The sequence below is a fragment of the Panicum virgatum genome, chromosome 5N (assembly GCF_016808335.1).
Source record: "Panicum virgatum strain AP13 chromosome 5N, P.virgatum_v5, whole genome shotgun sequence".
Lineage (NCBI taxonomy): Eukaryota > Viridiplantae > Streptophyta > Magnoliopsida > Poales > Poaceae > Panicum > Panicum virgatum.
The window spans coordinates 16,959,845-16,978,570 of record NC_053149.1 but is presented as its reverse complement, the minus strand read 5'-3'; the positions used below and the strand labels follow the sequence as shown (position 1 = coordinate 16,978,570).

Sequence of the window (18,726 nt, the reverse complement as noted above, 5' to 3'; positions counted from 1 at the left end):
TATTTGGTCTCCACTCAACAGCCTTAACATTGGTTTGCTTGTCACTTGTCAAAGTGAATGGCTCTTTAGCATCTGTTAAAAGGGTCGGTCATTATTATGGTACCCACTGACTTCTAATGATTTGCCATGTTTAAGCCTCTGCAAGAGAAAAAAAAGGCATAGAATGCTTTCGCACAGCACATGGATAGTTCTAGTATTACATACCAGGCACTTAAATTGATTCTACCTTAGTCCTCCCTCCTGTACAGATGAAGGGTATAAGGCTATTCTACAGTCAGAGATTCAGAATTACAGATCCACATATGTCCAGTCCAATATATTTGAACCATTGACTCCACTGGACGCCCTTTCTTATGTGTTTAGATCCACATACTATATATTTGATCCACATACTGCCACATATGTTGGTACAAGCTATGTGTATAACTTATGTGTTTTATTTCTATGGCAGATGTCAAGGTTTGGAAAAAGTCTTCATCAGTGGTGGGATGAAGACGACGAATCTGATGACGATGACCTCCTAATTCTTGCTGGTCTTATTGAGGGCTCAAAGAGGAACAAGCGGAAGAACTTTTGTGGATTTTTGCCTGGTCGTCACAGCGAGCGGAATGGTATCTTGGGGGGTCATGATGGTATATTCCGGGACTACTTCGCGGACCCGTGCATATACAACTGCAAGCATTTCAGAAGGAGGTTCCGGATGTCCAAGTCTCTCTTCCTGCAAATCGTGGCTGCAGTGGAGTCTCACGATGACTACTTCTGTCAGAAGCCCAATGTCGTTGGAGCTCTTGGGGGTTCTTCAATCCAGAAGTCTATTGCTGCCCTTCGGATGCTTGCCTATGGTGCTTCGGCTGATTTCCTGGATGACTACGTGAGGATGGGAGAGAGCACCATCATCGAGTGCCTAAAACATTTTGTGAAAGTTTTCAGTGAACAATACCTAAGAGCCCCCAATGCTGAGGATACAGCTAGATTGATGGCCATTAATCATGCAAGAGGGTGGCCAGGCATGCTTGGCTCCATTGACTGTATGCACTGGAAGTGGGACAAGTGCACGGCTGCTTGGAGAGGCGCATACACAGGGCATAAGGATGGGCCGACCATGATTCTTGAGGCTGTTGCATCTCAAGATTTATGGATTTGGCACGCCTTTTTTGGTCTTCCTGGTTCTCTCAACAATGTCAATGTGCTTCGCCGTTCTCCACTTTTCTAGAGTCTGTCCGGGACAGCACCAGAATTGGAATACATTGTCAATGGAAACAAGGACAACATTGGTTACTATCTTGCCGATGGGATATATCCAGCCTGGGCAACTTTTGTGAAAGCTTTCCATAGTCCCCAGGGGAACAAGAAAACCTACATCACAAGGGCACAACAAGCAGCGAGAAAAGACGTCGAGAGGGCTTTTGGGGTACTCCAGTCTCGATTTGCAATGGTGTGGGGCCCTGCGAGGTTATGGAGTAAGGAAGATCTTTGGTATATCAAGCAGTGTTGTGTACTCCTGCACAACATGATAGTTGAAGATGAGCGTGAGGAGCTCGACGATTGTAACTACCATCAAGAGCCAAACGGTATCCGTGTGTTGAAGCCCAAGGACTACGAGCATCGTGATCCTCTTCTTCTAAATGACTTCCTCATGTAATTTATAACTTAGTGCTAGTAGAGCATCTATGGTTTTCTTGTGCAGCCAAGCTTGAATGTAATTTCAGATCTGAAATATGTCATAAACTACTTGTATTTTGTCATGTTTGATATCTGGTGTACTCAACCTGCTTCATGTATGAGCACTCTTTAAAGATCAGCTATATTCAGGTTTGGTGATTTTCATGACTTTGTTCTTTCTGAAATGGATGTGTAGTTTTTGAAAAATGGCTTCATCATTCAGCTCTATTCAGTTCCGAGATGCAAACTGAAACTGGTTATACTATTCAGTTCAGGTTGGGCACTTGCTTCATGTAACTTGTTGTTCAGTTCTGTTCATTGGAAATGGTTTTTTTTCTATTGTAACAAGAGTGGTATGTACTGTGTTGAAAGGTCTATCACCTTATTGTTGCTGGTGGCAGATTTAATTAGTCTGGCACTATCACTGAACATCAGTAAGTTCTTTATTTCTGATGTTCAATGTAACCAGTTGCAGAGCACATGAATCTAACAGTATATGTATAGTTCAGTCTGAAGAATACATTGTTCTGCACTCCCATCATCTCAGATCTTACGGCCCCCTTTCAGATTTTTTCAGATCTTATTTAGGTGGCATCCTCAGCTTGCATATACAACAATTACTGAATAGAACCTGAATCCTGAGTTAAGCTTGCACCCTTTTGTGTGGTTCATTATAGTTCAGTTCTCCTGATTCGGACAAGCTCTTCCTGTGTTACAACTTACATTGACAATGAATATTATAAAGCCAAATGAATATTATGCAGTTAAGTTTCCATTTGTGTCTTGTTGGCTACCAGAAAGTAAGCTATGGTACTTCAACTCTGAAGGAATCCTTTTTTTCTCATAATATGTTTGGGAAAGTGGAACAGTATTGTGTCTAATAAATTAGGCTGGTCACAAATTAAACATATATGCCGAGACCTGAACAGCAAAGCAGCAGGTCAGGTGATGCATATTTAGGATTTGTCTGAATGTTGCAAATGATGCATCCTATGAATTGATTGATGAAATTTGTCTGACAGATTGTATGCTTAAACTCTTACCCCCCCCCCCCCAAAAAAAAACAGAGCCAGATTGTGAGGCATTTCAGAGATGTCCAGGCATATGCACAGTAAATATTCAGCATAGATCTGAAATTATTTACACAGTGAATGTATTCAGGTAACCTGACATTCAGAGAAAATTGAGGTTGAGGTGATGCAAGCAGTAGTACACTGATTATATGCAGGTTTCTGCCTTTCTTTCAGCAGCTAAGAGAATCATCCATCTGTATTAATGAGCATAAATGCATTCTCCATAATTCTCCAGAATGTATGACAGTCACTGAATGGCTTGGCATCATGTTCATTACACACATGTGAAACTAAAACTCAATGACCATGTTGTTCAACTAATCCTAGCCATGCCATTTATAGGCTACCAATGAACAGCATGGACCAGCCACATTTACATCATGGCCCAAATAATTTCAGAATTCAGAATTCAGCCACATTTCCATTTCCAGCCACATTTCAGAATTCAGAATTCAAACATGAATACAATAAAACATGAATCTGAATAAGAGCACTCGCAACATCACGGAGAACTAGTAGCATCACCTACACTAGCAGTGTCACCTACACTAGCACTCGCTGCCTTAGCGAACTGAGCTCTCTTGGCCAACATGTAAGCCTTTTGATTCACGTCCATGTTGCTCGTGTCACAGAACATGATCTTCTGCTCTTGCTCCCATTGTAGACGCCGCTCCTCGATGTCTAGCTTGCGCTGTTCGATCATCAGATCCTTTTCCCACCTTTCCTTCTTCAACTGCACTTCCTCGGCCTTCATTGCCATCAGGTTCCCCATCATATCCTTGTACTCGTCGCCTCCTTCATTTCTTTTCAACTTCTCCTTGGACTGCTTTCACCTCGGAGGTCGGGCTTTCTTCGAAGGAGATTGGGTTCCGTCACCTTGTTGAGTTCCTACCGAGAGGTTGATCTCTTTTGACTTATTGGCCTCTTGTCAACTTTTGCGAACTTTTCTGAATGTCTGACCTTAAGCCAGCAATGGATGAATGCGAAGCTTTTTCCCTTCGAAGCTTTGGCATATCTTGCTTGTGCTTCCAAGATCTGCAACAAAGATCAAGGGATGGTTAGTTATATGCACAAATAACAAAGAACTAAATGAAAGAACAAATGTATGAGTAACTACATGTTCTTGATAAGGCACACCGCTTGGGTGATGCCGCTCAACTTCCCATAGTACGCTTGGAATCTCATACACTCCTTTATTATGACTCCGGAGCGATGCTCGATAGAATTAGCAGTCCGATCGGAGTGGAAGCCCCTGAAATTGTGGAAATGTGCGGTGATCCTCTCCCAGCATGTGTTTGCCTGACTGGTCGGTCTAGCATCATTGCTGATACTTATCCAAGACTGGCAAAGCTGGATATCTTCTTCTTGACTGTAGTTGCTGCCCCGCTTGGATGCTCCTTTACCACGACTACTTGGAGTGGCGTCGAGCTGCATCGAAAGTTCCAAATCGCCATCTTCATCCTGGGTCATCAGATTTGTGTAGTATTGTGGATCCTACAAATGACAAGAGACATGTTACTGCATCATCATATTAATATCAATAACCAGATTCAAAAAATAGCTGAAAATATACTAGCTGAAACCTGCTAATATACTATGAACAAAGGTGCTAAATTTTAGAAGGACAAAAAATGAATACATACATTTGCAGAGCAGTCCAGTATCCAATCAAACATCGGCTTCGAGGTGCCGGCGGCCTCGTATCCCATCATTGCTGGGGATGATGACATGCTGCGGGTGTCCCAGCAGGTGGTGGCACCGGGTGGTGGTGAAGCAGGTTCCATGAAGGTCGCCGTGAGAGGGTCGTGTCGAGGAGCACCACCTGGAAAGAGCACTTCTTGGCGACGAGAAAGGCCGGAGTGGGGCACGTCTTGGCAACGAGGATGGCCGGAGCGGAGCACTTCTTGGTGACGAGGAAGGCCAGAGTTGGGCACTTCTTGGCGACGAGGAAGGCCGGAGTTGGGCACTTCTTGGCGACGCGGAAGGACGGAGTTGGAAGGATTGGTAGTAGGCAGCGGAGCTGGCGCGACGAAGGATCGACGACGAGTCTTTGCCGGGTTACCCGCTGTTGGCAGTGGAGGACACACGCCGCCGGAGGTGCCTCCATGAGATCCGGAAGGCCTCTGCTCCATGTCGGGAAGGGGGCGGGTTGGTGGAGGCGGCGCTGGCCGTCCCTTATGTGGAGGAGGCTGCAGCTGCTCCATGCTACGGTGGGGTGGAGGGGCTGCAGGCGGCAGCGCGGGGAGGGGATGGTCTGCCCCCAAGTGAGTGCATGCCGCTAGCCGCTGAGCTCGCCGGTGCAGCAGCCGGATCTCGGAGCTGGAGCTGATTTGGTTGGGTACGGTGGCAGGAGACGACGGGCAAGGAGAAGCCGGCGGCAACCGCGCCACGGGGACCGGGTACTGGAAGGCGACGGGCAAGGAGAAGCCAGTGGCGGCGGCGGTCCCGTCGAGGGGTGGCAGCGGCTCCGGGATGCGACGGGGCGAGGGCGATGGGGTGGAGGCGTGCCGGGCCGAGGGCGGCTGGGTGGCGGCTGGCGCGCCGGCGGGGCGGGGCGGGGAGGCGATGGGGCGAGGGCGGCGGGGTGGAGGCGTGCCGGGCCGGCCGAGGGCGACGGGGTGGCGGCCGGCGTGCCGGCGGCGCGGGGCGGGGAGGCGTCAGGGCGATGGGATGGGAGGGAGGATCGGGCCCTCCTTTTCCTAGGGACTTGACACTGTAGTTTGAGAGCCCATCTAAAATGGGAGTCAATTTGGGGATTTTGCTGGAGTTGAAATTTCTCCTTAACTCCTAAAAATGGAGTAGGGGCTCAAACAGGGAGGGGGCTGGAGATGCTCTTAGGCCGTCAAAATTGGTTGAATGATAGGAAGGATAAAAAACACTCGAGTGTTATTTAACGAATTCCTCTTTTTTAACGTTCGAATGTCCGTTTCATGATCTAAACCCGATATCTTTCCTCTCTACCGGCCCTCGTAGCCTCTCGCAGGCATGCGGCTGCTAGTGGCATTTTCTTTTGACTTGCTGACATTGTACACGCACGCAACATGCTGATTGGCCCAAGCGGTTGTTGTGGCCAAACGGGTGATTAGAGGAGAATAATCTTACAGGATAGCTATACATCGCGCGTGTGATAATCTTTTCATCACCTGAAGAATCTCCATATGCACGGACCGTGCGAAGGAGCGCGGCCCAATATTAACAGGATAGATTTCGGGCCTGCGAGTTCGTGCATGCCATGCATCGTCGATAGTGTTCATTGTTTCTTCTTTTTTATCACTCGCCACATGCATATTCAAGATTTGCATCTGTGCATGTGTGATTTTCTTTTCCAGTTTACGAGAGGACAATACACCCCCTACAGAGTACAGACACACTGTTTTTATTTTCTTACTCTTTTGCATGTGCATGCATGCAGGCCATGATTGGGTCATGGGAGTAGTTTTCTCTTCCTTTTTCTTTTCTTATTCTTTTATTCCTTTCTTTCATTCTTTTCCTTTTCTTTTCTTATTTTTATTGTACGCATGCATATATAAAATAATTTCCTTTCTTCTTTTATGTTTACTTGTTTTCCTTTATTATTTGTATCATGATTTTTTTCTTTATCTTTCTAAAACATGTTTCTATTTCTTTTCATCATTCTATGATTGTATATTATTAAATAGGTGAGTGACCGTGCATTGCTACGGGTGATTATAGTTTTTTTGTCACAATAGACAGAGCACTGGCAATACAAAATATTTTTGGGTATATTAAAATCCATACACAAGCAACCAGATAAATAGTTTATAAAATAGATAAATCTAGGTATAAAGCTAAGTCTGCTAAACTCACCTTCAAATGGTTTTTCCTATGATACGGTCAAGATATATTTTATATATTTTTTTATATGAATTTCGTCAAAGGCCAAAACATTGATCACGGAATTCTACCTCAGTGCTCAACTATTCTATGATAAGATTGGTATATATAGAGATAGTAAGGTATAAAAATATCTAGATATTCAATTTATTCACTAATAGGTGTGTGCTCATGCGTTGCTACGATCATACAAGATCTGAATAACATAAAACCCACTTCAAAAAACCTACTTCAAAAAAAATATGCGAAGCACCTGATGATCATATCAAAATGAATACAAATGCAAAAGCAAGATGCTCATAAAAAGGCTAAAACTGCAATAAATTTTTGAGACAAATGGTCTAGAACCATCAAATAAACATAAAAGGATATAATGTGCAATAATTTGCAATCTATCTTCAGGTCACCGTCAAGATTAGCTCATTTCAAGCCGGCACAATTAAGATTAGCAGTCTAAAAACCCATTTGAAACTAATGGACAAAAATAATTTTTTTAATGCAATGTAATCAGATAAGTGACTAAAAAACCTATATGATGGACTCATATGCATTAACACACCAAAGCACCTCGAGTCTAGTTGGCTAGAGGAGCTGAGGTATGGTTCCACGAGGTCGCGAGTTCGAATCCCAGCTGGGATGAATTTCCGCTTGTGGGTAAAAAAATTCCCCTTGCTGTGCTCGCTGCCCTCTCGGGCATGGGTCAGGGTTTTTTTCATATGCACTAACACGGAAGCCACTCTCCAGCATAGTTGTCAGCCACTCAAGAACACAGGTTATGCTGAGCACCCACGATCTGATATGACTGAGCTAGCAGGGCTGAGCTGGTCATAACAGCGCACTTAAACGATGCCCATATAATGAGAAATGGTGGCCGCACTTGCAATATATCACTACTTCACTACACCTTTCATTACACAAGTAAAAAAAAAACTTGACAAGTTGATATTGATTAAAAAGCAATTGGCACTACCATGCTTATCCATCATTTGAAAAAACCTATTACCGAAAATATACTTCAGTACCTATCACTCTTAAAGAAATTAGACTTAGACATACAAACAGTGCTAGAAATAAATGATCATAAAAGATGACCAGATTATTTAAGAAAGAAACTACCACAAGATTGCCTCTCCATAGAAATTAAAGTGTGACAAAAGTAGGCAAAACAAAGAAATCCAGTGCGGTGTGCTGATGATTAAAAAAGACCTATGTGAAAAAAAAAAGAATGAGAATGCCTCCAATTCTGTGGGGGGTCCGACGACCCCGATGAGATAATGCAGCTCCGCCCCTGAGTTACATCATAACCAAGATAACATCCAGCGATCTACTTCCGGACAGGAGGTCCATAATATCAAACCAACTGGCACAGATAGCTTACTGCTGCCTGCTGGAAAGCAAAAACTTTCACACCAACAACAATAATCAATATTCTTGTTGTAGAAATGGTGAAACAATAAAAACCTTGAGAAACAGATGCCGCTACAATGTAGTGGATTCTAACAATGTTGGCGTCACTTGCTGTAGTAGGAAGTAGACAATCAGAATTTCTATCTTCCAAGATAATTAGATAAAGTTGCATCAGTGAATTTATATTATGAAGACGAACACGACGAACACATCTTTAGAATTTTTTCTGCTCTTATCTCAACTCTCATCCATTTGTAACCACAATAATACATCACCATATTCCTAATGTTTTAGAAATACACAATAATTTGTAATTCAAATCATAATAGCTGAATGTGTGAATAGTTATTGTCAAAAGTTTGGGTTCCAATTAGCATGCATAAAACAACCTATAATAAGCAGAGACAGTTGTGCTCTATCAGAGACCACAAAACATGATTCATTTAGATATTCAAAATAATGTGCCACTGATCATTCGATCCAAACCAGATCAGTACCAATCCTCATACTCTATGAGTTGTACCTTTTACTGTTCTCGATTTGAAGGAAGACATGGCACATGTCCAACAACTAACACTTAGTTTCTACAAATACCTTGCATTGACCACGCAGTTCCTGACCCAAGCAATAGAATGATCTAACGATAGGGAGCAACAACCTTTCCTGGCGCTAAGGTTGGCCTTGTTGAAGATGTTGGCAATTGGCATCCACTTTGAGGATGAAGCACTGAATCTCCCTGAAATTGAGCCCTAGCTTGACCCGGACCTTGGTCTCACATACCTTCTTCATCCATGTCTTGATGGTACATGTCTTGATGGTACAGTGTGCTGGCCACCACCTGTTCCTTGGCCTCTACCATGCACACGAACTCTAGGAAGATTTTCTGCAAACACCCACATGGAGAATCCTTCCAGAATTCGTCAGTAACCAAAATTAGCTCAAAGTAAGCAAGGAAAGAAAGAGACGATCCTTACTTGGCATCAGGGAAGCGGAGAGGAATTTGGCCCTGATTCCTGCAGACTGGATACCCTTGCTTACTTTGAGCATGGGCCGGAGCTCCTCACATCCGCCGTGGGTTCGCATCCAAGTGGAAGAACCGTTAAAGGCCATTTAGGCATATCTTGAGATGCAAACACCCACATGGAGGGCACCTTGAGCGGATGGGGCGGCGCGACGGAGAGGTGGAGTCCCGATGGAGAGCTGGCCAGGATCGACGGGAGGCAGCAGCCGAGCGCAAGGATGGGGGAGCCGGGGAGGTTGTTGGGCAGGGAGCCGGGGAGGACTGCCGAGCGCGAGGATGGGCAGGGAGCAGGGGAGGACTGCCGAGCGCGGCGGCCGGACCCGCGGCGGCGCGCGTTACCCGCGGCGGCGCGAGGCCTGGCGTCGAGGGCTGCGAGGGCCGGCGGCGGGAGGGCCGGCGTCGAGGACCCGCGGCGGCACGAGGATGAGCAGGGAGCCGGGGAGGACTGCCGAGCGCGGCGGCCGGACCCGCGGCTGCGCGGTCGACCCGCGGCGGCGCGAGGGCCGTCGTCGAGGGCTGCGAGGCAGCGGCGAGGGTCGTCGAGGGCTGCAATGTGGCGGCGAGGGTCGTCCAGGAGACGTGGGCGCGGGACGTGGGGAAGTGGGCGGTAGGTACAGACGGGGGGAGGGGACGAACGAAGGAAAGGCCGCGGGTGGGAGGGGACGCACGAACGAACGAATATTCGGATTACGAAAAAAAAATGACAGCCTTTTTAGTAGTAGACAAGAGAAGAGAAGAGATAGATATTTTATTGGATTATCTTCTATACAAACTATGTATTCACGATGAAAAATTATATTTATAAAATATTATTTTTACAATATAGATGCATTTGACGTGATGTAAAACTATTTATCATCATATAACTAATTTGTTCGGAACACCAAATTATTTTTTCGATTTGTAAATTCAATTATTCCATGATGTTGACTCACTTGTTCGCGATCTCAATTTTTCATTATTATCCTATACAATCAATAGTCATTGTATATTATTATTTGTTCGTTATATCTAACCTTTTTGTTCGTATGAAATAATAAGTTGTTCATGTTGTTAAAATATTTATTTCTAGTAGCCGAAATTTTATTATTAAAAATACTTTTTAAAAACATCATGCAAACATAAGCAAACATGATCTTGTTTTGAAAATCTTATTAAAAAAAAGATAGTGGTGCAATCCAAATTTAATTTTGATACTCGGTTTAATAATTATAGTTTTTTTAGTTATGAATTTGCATGCATGTGGGTGACACCATCATCTCTATCCTCTTTTGCATGGATAAAATTTTTTCTCTAGTTGGAAGCACAGAGCGTACAGTTTTTTTTTTTTGAGGGGAACAGAGCGTACAGTTACTAGGCTTATCTCTAGGTGGAAGTACAGAACGTACAGTTAGTGGGCTTAATTGCGGTTCAATTGCTATCCAGAGATGATCGCACCCAGAATCTTACGCGAAGCAACGGTAACGTCGCTGGGAATAGGCGCGGTTTTTTTATTTTTATATTTTTCATTTTCGTTTTTTACAAAAAATATATTTTCATTTTCAAAATTTACCGAAATATACCCCGGCCGCCCAGCTGCCGGGCGGCCGGCACCTTATCGCCCCGCTGCCGGGCGGCAGGGACTTATCTATAAAAATTTTCGTAAAAAAATTGCGTTCCGGTCCCTGAAGGACCGGTCGCCCGGCAGCCGGGCGGCCGGTCCAGACTAGCTAGTTCTTCAATATTTTCAGAGGACGGGAAGAGCTTGTGTTTCATCTGACTGCTGATCTGATTGTGACAGGCTCACTGCTCTCTCTCCACCAAGCAAATCAGCACCTGCTCTCCTTTTTCCACGCCAAGCACAGCAGAGCAATCAATTAGCAGCAGTAGCTCTCTCTCTTCTCTCTCATGCATGCATGCACACTCACGCACCGGCAAAAGCTCTCTCTTCTCTCTCACTCATGCACACTCACCCTTCTCTCCTATCCAGGAAGAGCTCGTGTTTCATCTGCCTGCTGGTCTGATTATGACAGTGAGGAACAGAGGAGGCGGCGGCTTGAGAGGAGGCACATGGCGTGAGGAGCAGGAGCCCAGGCTGCTGGCAGTGGTGTGGTTGGGGAAAAAGAAATAACTGGGGGCATTAAAGAGGAGCTCTGGCTGCTGCTTGTGCTATGTGCCAGTGCGTGAGTGTGCATGCATGCATGAGAGAGAAGAGAGAGAGCTGGTGCTGCTAATTGATTGCTCTACTGTGCTTAGCGTGGAAAATGGAGAGCAGGTGCTGATTTGCTCGATGGAGAGAGAGTAGTGAGCCTGTCATAATCAGACCAGCAGACAGATGAAACACGAGCTCTTCCCGTCCTCTGAAAATATTGAAGAACCAGCTAGCCTGAACCGGCCGCCCAGTTGCCGGGCGGCCCGGGGGGCCGGCCGCCCGGCTGCCGGGCGACCGGTCTTTCAGGGACCGAAACGCAATTTTTTTACAAAAAATTTTACAAATAAGTCCCTGCCGCCCGGCAGCGGGGCGACCAGGTGCCGGCCGCCCGGCAGCTAGGCGGCGGGGTATATTTCTGTAAATTTCGAAAATGAAAATATATTTTTGTAAAAAACGAAAATAAAAAATAAAAAATAAAAAACCGCGGGAATAAGCCTGTAAGCGGTTCACTCGGCCCACAGAAGGCCGGTCAGAGAAGCCCAGCCCATACACGGGCGCAGGGCCCAAGTGGCTGGGCAAGTTGGGAGAGAAGGTGAGAAGAGTCCAGGGGCCCGTATTCTTCTTTCTTTCTTTCTTTTTTAAGAAACCCGTATTCTTCTTTCTTGGTATATGTATGCATATGTTGCGGGCCCGTATTCTTGAGAACTAATGGGCCCTGCTGGGCTCCAGGTCTGAATTCGGACCGGATTATTATTAATACGCTCACGTTTTCTTGTACCTTGACCAACTGCCAAGGATTGTTGTCCGTTCACATTGTTTGCTACGGTAGTAAGTGGTAACAACCAAACGGTTATTGTTCAGCCTTACATAAGATAACATGACACGTTACACAAAGTGCGCAGCATCAGCTGCAAAACCTGACATGCGCTCAAGTTTCGTGTTGCCGACAGGGGCGGATCCTAGGGGGGGGGGGCAAGCCCCCCAAGAATTTTCAACCATGAATGAAGGGGAGGCAGAAGAAAAGGAGGAGGAAGAAGAAAAAGTGAGGGAAGAAGGAAAAATTAGCCCACTTAGATTGAGATTCTAGATCCGCCACTGGTTGCCGACTAAACACTTGAGCAGAGAACTAACACAGTGTGAAGAGGGCAGAACATGCAGCAGCATCTACTTTAATTTATACTGTATAAGCTAAAGTGTTGCACATTGAGTTCATTGACTGAATGCAGAAAGACCTAACTCAAATGTGAGCCTTTACTTTGTGACCGAATGGATGACGACAGATGAAATTACCAATCACCTGCTGCTGCTATTTTCCAACCAGAGTGGTCTAGCTTTAGCAGTTTAGGTCATCGTGCTCCCACAAGGACGAGGTCGACGGTCCAATCTTTCGTTCCCACGCACTCAGCCGACCTGTCTCTTTGTGCGATCCATGCAGGGCCGGCGGGTCCGGAGCTAGCAGCTAGGGGAAAATGAAGAAAGCGAGAGTCCGAGACGACAAGCTAATCCATGCACGAAAGTGACACGCACGATGCTTGCGCAATCAAGCTTAGAGAGGATTGTTTAATGCTACTGATAAAGCAAGGCAGGTGTGCGTTACGTTCTTATTAGCTTCAGCGTCGATCGAACACTGTATGCATCCGTGGCCAACGACAAATGATCAGAACTCCGAGGGGTGAGCTTGAGTTCCTCTGAAGCAACGCAACTGTGCCATCCTCTTTATCTTTGATGTCCCCAATAATAGTAAGATCCAACTGCTTGCGATGTCGTATGCAATCTGTACCTGCATGCATGCAGCATGTCACTTGTCATCACAGTTTTTCTAGGTAAGGTGATCACGCTCTGCCTTGACCAGCAGAAACAACGACTAGATCGATCGATCGAGTAGCCATCATGGTGTTGCTGCTAATCCCCATCCCCACTCAGCAGTATGCATGTTCGAAGGAGAGGGCATGGCGGCTAGCTTTTATCAGGTTAGGAACACATCCATTCCGTCCACAGGGAAGTAGTTCGAGGTACAGTGCCGCCACGCGCCAAATGCCAACTTCCAGCAGTCTGATCTCCGACTCTGATGCTCATGCGTGCACACAAGTTGCAAGAAAGGTCACCCGAATGGATAAACTGACAAGGAACATGAAGGACCGGACAGACGACCAGAGGGGGTTGAATGAGAACTGATAAAAATTTTCCAAGAGAATAAGACCTATGTCCCGAATTCAACCCGACACACCTCCCTTTTAACCGCCAAAGTGACACACGCCAATAGGTGACGAGTTCATCCTAGGAATGGTTAGAAAAAACTCGACGCAAAGCGGAAGCAAGTGAAATATGAAACGCTCGAGCAAAGCACAACACAAAGCGGAAGCCGAGTTTAAATATGGCCTAGAGCGAGAAATAAAATCTACCGTGATAACAACAGAGCTACGGCTAAAACCAACTATAGGAACGCGACTAGGTACTCGACTAGGGCCTAAAACAAATCTAGCAAAATCAAACGAAAAAGAAAAGACCGGCGAAACAAACCGTCGAACACCTTGCGGGCAGAGGATGGCTGTTGAAGAACGAGCTCGATCCGTGCTGGGATTTTTCTCGTGCTCACTCGATCCGTTTCCCTGCACAAGAGAGAGGTGTTGGAGCTCAGCCTTGCGCCGCGACAACGGCGAACAGAGACGAACAGAGCTCCACCGGGGGGTCGACGGTGAACTCACTCTTCCGGCGATCCCCGGCCAGGAACTTGGTGCAGAATCGACGCACCAGCTCACACTCAAGCTGTAACATCCCGAAAATTTACTAAAATAAATCGTGCGCTAAAATTTTTTGTTTCGTCGTTGAGCTCGATCCCCTTCTTGAATCATCTCCCGCCTGATTTCCTGATACTCCCGAGGAACCAAGCCGACATCCAAATCTTCCGCTGTCCCATCCCTGTTTGGCCCTCGGCCTGCGCGTCGCACGCGGCCGACACCACGTGTGGCCGACCGCGGCCGCGATCAGCGCCGACGCGCTCACCCCCCCCTCTCTTTCTCTCTTTATTTCTCTCCCCTCCTTTTTCCTTTTTTCTCTCTTTCATTTTCCCATTTTCTTTTTCTTTTTCTTTTTCTTCTTTTCCCTCTCCTTTCCCCTCCCTCTCTCCCTTCCTTCCTCCTCTGCCGCGCGCTTGACCCGGCCCCTTCTGCCCCCTGCTCACCCGGCCGCGCCCTCCGCCCAGACACGCCATCCGTGGACCACGCTCCGGCCACGCAGCACGCCTGGCCCGGCCCGGTCCTCCTCCCCGCACGCGCCCACCCTGCAGCTGCCCGGCGCGCACCGGCCCGCGCCCCGCGCAGCTCGCCATCGCCGCTGCTGTCCTCGCTCGGGCCGCCACCGGCCGCTCCCACGCACGCCGCCCGGCCAGCCCGTGCGCCCGCGCACACAGCGCTCGGCGCACCGAGCTGCGACTCAAGCTGCTCGCACGCAGCCGTACCGAGCCATCCTCGCACGCTCGCGCCACGCCGCCGACCGTCGTTGACGCGGTACAGCGGCGACGACCCCCGCACAGCGCCACCGGCGACCCGCCCGTCGAGTCCCATCCCGCTCGCCGGCCCCGCTTGCACCGCCACCGCCTTAGCTCGCCTATAAAAGGGCGCTCAGCACCGCCCCTTTGCCCCCACGGCCACCACCGCCACCCCAGCCCTCCTATCCTAGCTTGCAGCGCCGCCGCCATCCCCATTGCCGCCAAGCTCTGCCCGCCGCCGTGGAGAGTCATCCCCGAGCTATCCCTAACCGAGGTGAGCGGGCTAATCGGATCCTCGGAGCCCCGTGACGTTTTTCCCCTCCCTTTTTGCTCACCTCCGCGCCTCTGGGACGCCGGCCCAGGGCCTCCGCCGCCCGTTGGCCGACGGCCTCCGTGGCCAGGTCACCCTGGACCGCCCCTGGCCGGGCTGCGGCTGGGAATCGGTCCCTGGCGCCACCCTCTCTCTTTTCCCCCTGTCCCGGGCCGCCGCCGAGCTCCAGGGCCGCCGGCCCAAGGCCGCCGGCGCCCTGAGCACCCCTCCCCTGTTTCCCAGCGCAAGGAGGAAGAAGGCAGGGCAATTTTGCCCAAAGGCCCCTGGCCTTCTTTCCTTTTATCTAAGAGTCCTCCCACCCTTTGTACCCTTTACAAAAGAGACCCCCCTCTTTATTATATTTCAAGGATAGACCTTTCCACTATAAAATTTAATTGTATTTAGATCCCTGCCTTTTTCCTAGTATAACCCAGAAGTTTCTAAAATATAAACCAAGCCCCTGCCTACTTAATCTTAATTACAATTAGGTCCCTGGACCCCTGTTTAGGCCCTAAACACTCCTTTGACCTATCATTTCATGCGCCAAATGACCCCGGATTAACCTAAAATTTTACCCCGCCTCTCTTAACTCAGTTTTGGCCATACCATTCCGAAACCATACAAAAATAATACTCTATGCTCTATATTTTATGTGTCCCCGTTTCGAGCTCAACGATAGATCCTTATTTTCGGTGTTTTGATTGTGTGCTTGTTGTATACGCTGTAGACCACGGAGTGAACGAAGGAGAGCCCGTCAGCGAGCAGTACTGTGAGCAGGTGAACGAGGACCCGTTCCACGACCCCGAGCCCGAAGGACAGGACATCCCAGAAGGCTTTGAAGACGGCAAGTTCAATCCCATCCTTTGATGCATGTTTCTGTCCTAGTTTTCTATAAACGCAACCCAATGGCCTGTTTTAAAAAGTTGCATATGTTTTACTTGCATGAAAACACGGTTGGATAGCCACCCCTTGATTTGTGATGACCATTCCTTGACCACCTAGATTAATGTCTGATTTTGCTTGGACGTTAATCGATATTAGAACGCTTAGGACTTTACTCATAACATAATTTATTTGATAAAGAAAATGTGTGCGTGTGGGAAGGGATAAAACGTGGATTTTCGAAAGATGAGTATGGACGGGATGGACGGCATTTCTGTGTGAAATGCCGACTGGTGTGCTTATGCCTGTGTGGCAGGGCAAAGAAGGGAGATATCCATCTTGTCGTGTCTAAGGACCGAGTTGGTGTGTCATCTCACCTAACTCCACTATCGTGCAAACCACTCGACCGTTGAATGGGCAACGGCGTAGCATAAATCCCACTAGTTGGTGTGGTAACCATCAGGAGAGCTGAGAGCAACGGGTAACTAAGGAAAAGGGATAAGCCCCGAGTGGCTTATGCCCGGTTATACCTAAGTGAATGGTCAATGACCCCTTGGTGCATCCCGTGATGGCTAGTCAGGCTTAGCTATGGTGGGTAATGGCTATGTTGGGATCTACACCGACACGACGGTGTTCGAGTTGTGGTATCCTACTTGTGGGTAAAGTTGCACACCTCTGCAGAGTTAAGAATCTATTCGAATAGTCCGTGCCCACGGTATTGGGCGAGTTATGGTGTGGTCACATAACTAGTGTTTCTTTGGGATGGGCTGGTGTGAGTTGTTTTGGAATTGGTTCCGGCAGTTGTGCCGTGTGCTACGACGGACGGGGAGTCCGGTAGCGGTTTTAAAACCTGAACTCTGTGTTACTGCAAATACTGATTTCTAAAAAGTCTTTTTCGTAAAATAAACCCCTGCATAAAATGTCGTTTTTCTGCAAATTAAACCGTAACCTTACCCTTGATTTACCTATGCATATTATTCTGTTATAACCCCCTCCGTGGGTGTGGTTGGACTTGCTGAGTACATTTGTACTCACCCCACTCTTACTTTTTACAGAAGAAGACCCGGACTTCGTACCAGACGACGCCGAGTAGGGTTATCGTTCTACACCCAACCTTGCCTGTGGAACTGGCCCTGTTGAGATGCCTCCGCTGTCGCTGTACTCTGAGCCCGTAGTAGACCCTATGTGGTTCGCGGTCTGGTGTTATGTCGTAGCCTGGTTAATTATTATTATCATCTGTATCGAGTGTCCTCCAAGGTTTGTACGGTTTTGAACCATCTGATGTAATAAATGTGGCATCAGCCTCTTGGGACTGGTGCTTTGTATCACATTTAAGTCTTCTCTTATGAGGGGACGCTTCAGGTGGTATCAGAGCCGTAGGTTGGCCGTAGGCCGTGACCCTAGGAGCGAAACCCGTTTTCAGGACCAATCACCTCAGGACTTTTCTATCCTTAATCCTTTCCTCACACAAACACTTACCTTTGGTTCTTGCCCTGTTCCAGATGGCTGACGATGGATGGATCGGCGGAATTTGTTTCGCAGAGCCCGGCCTTCCTAAGTTGTTGATACTCAGCCTGGAACGCATTGGAGTTGTGGATCCGCCAGAATTTCTTTACCGGGAGTACGACTCCAAGGGCACTCTTCGGTGTGACCTGATGATCTTCATAGCAAGAAGCACCCGCTACCCTGATGTGGACCCTTGGTTCATCTCCACCACTGGATTCCGTTTCCCGGATACCTATCGGAAAGCCGCCCGTAAGGCCCTGCGACGGCTCCGAATGATCTACAGACATCACCTCCAGCGGACTCCTATGGGATTTTTCCCGCCGACTGAAGGAAGAGGACGCACGTGGATTGCCAGGATGAGAGGACTTGGAAGAGAAGAAGAAGACCTGGAAGACACGGTCTCTCACCTATCCATCTATCTCACCGGCCTGGATGAGCTCTATCGCGAGCAAGCAGCACAACTGAAGCAGCAAGTCCACAGAGCAGAAAAGGCAACCCAGGAGCTGGATGAACAACGGTCGAGGACCATACATGCCGAGTATTCCCTAGCCGCCCTCCAAGTCCAAATGGATGGAAAAGAAGAAGAACTAGAAGAACAGCGGGCAAGAGCCACACGCGCCGAAGACTCGCTAGCCGCTCTCCAAGCTCGTATGCGGAGGTACGAGGCTCGCTGGGGAATAGGCGGATGGATAGAAGAAGACGCAGAAGAAGAACCCGAAGAGGCTCAATGGGATGTAGGCATTCAGGCCGAAGAGGAAGAGCCCATGGAAACCCATTGGGATGTTGGAACTCAAACTGAAGAAGAAGAACCCGAGGAAACCCATTGGGACAAAGGTACTCAGACCGAGGATGACATGATGGATCAATATCTCCCACTGAAGAAGCGCCCTCTTAGGATTGAGGAAGAATCCCCATGATAGGAGTTGTCTCCAAGCTAGAACTTTTGCTCTAATAATAATCATGTACCCATGAAGTTGTACCCCACTATGATGCCATAAATAAAAATCATCTACCACTTTGTGTACCTCAAATAATTGTGCAAGTTTTTCACCATATCTTTGTTTTCAGATGGCTGAGGAAGGATGGACCCAGGGCGACTGCCAAGCTGCACCTGGCTTCCCCAGCCTCTTGATCAACGCCCTGGAAAGCCTTGGAGTCACGGAACGCCCAAGGTACTACAGCAGAGAGTACGAGCATCATGGCACTCTCCGCTGCAGGGTGATCCTAGTCGTCGCCAGAAGTGACCGCTACCCCGACATCCTGTCATGGCGAGTGACTGCTACAGGGTTTAGGCACCAGGACACCTATCCCCTAGCCGTCAGGAAAGCACTTCGTTACCTGTGCCGGATTTTCGAAGGACACCTCACCCCCACACCAATGAGGTTCTTTCCA

General features: G+C 47.8%; 1 protein-coding gene and 2 long non-coding RNA genes across 3 annotated transcripts; 1 reads left to right on the top strand and 2 right to left on the bottom strand.

Moving 5' to 3' along the window:
• Positions 1 to 451: 451 nt before the first annotated feature.
• On the top strand, positions 452 to 1,213 carry LOC120674613. Its single transcript, XM_039955767.1, has one exon. The coding sequence runs from the start codon at positions 452 to 454 to the stop codon at positions 1,211 to 1,213; it is 762 nt and encodes a 253-aa protein (XP_039811701.1).
• Positions 1,214 to 8,420: 7,207 nt separating this feature from the next.
• Positions 8,421 to 9,585, bottom strand: LOC120674388. Its single transcript, XR_005675096.1, has 2 exons — positions 8,972 to 9,585; positions 8,421 to 8,880 (listed from the first exon to the last, which is right to left on the bottom strand). It is a non-coding gene; the product is annotated as an uncharacterized LOC120674388 (long non-coding RNA).
• A 2,705-nt stretch (positions 9,586 to 12,290) lies between these two features.
• On the bottom strand, positions 12,291 to 13,774 carry LOC120676612. The gene is made up of 2 exons (XR_005675920.1): positions 13,680 to 13,774; positions 12,291 to 12,929 (listed from the first exon to the last, which is right to left on the bottom strand). It is a non-coding gene; the product is annotated as an uncharacterized LOC120676612 (long non-coding RNA).
• Positions 13,775 to 18,726: the final 4,952 nt, after the last annotated feature.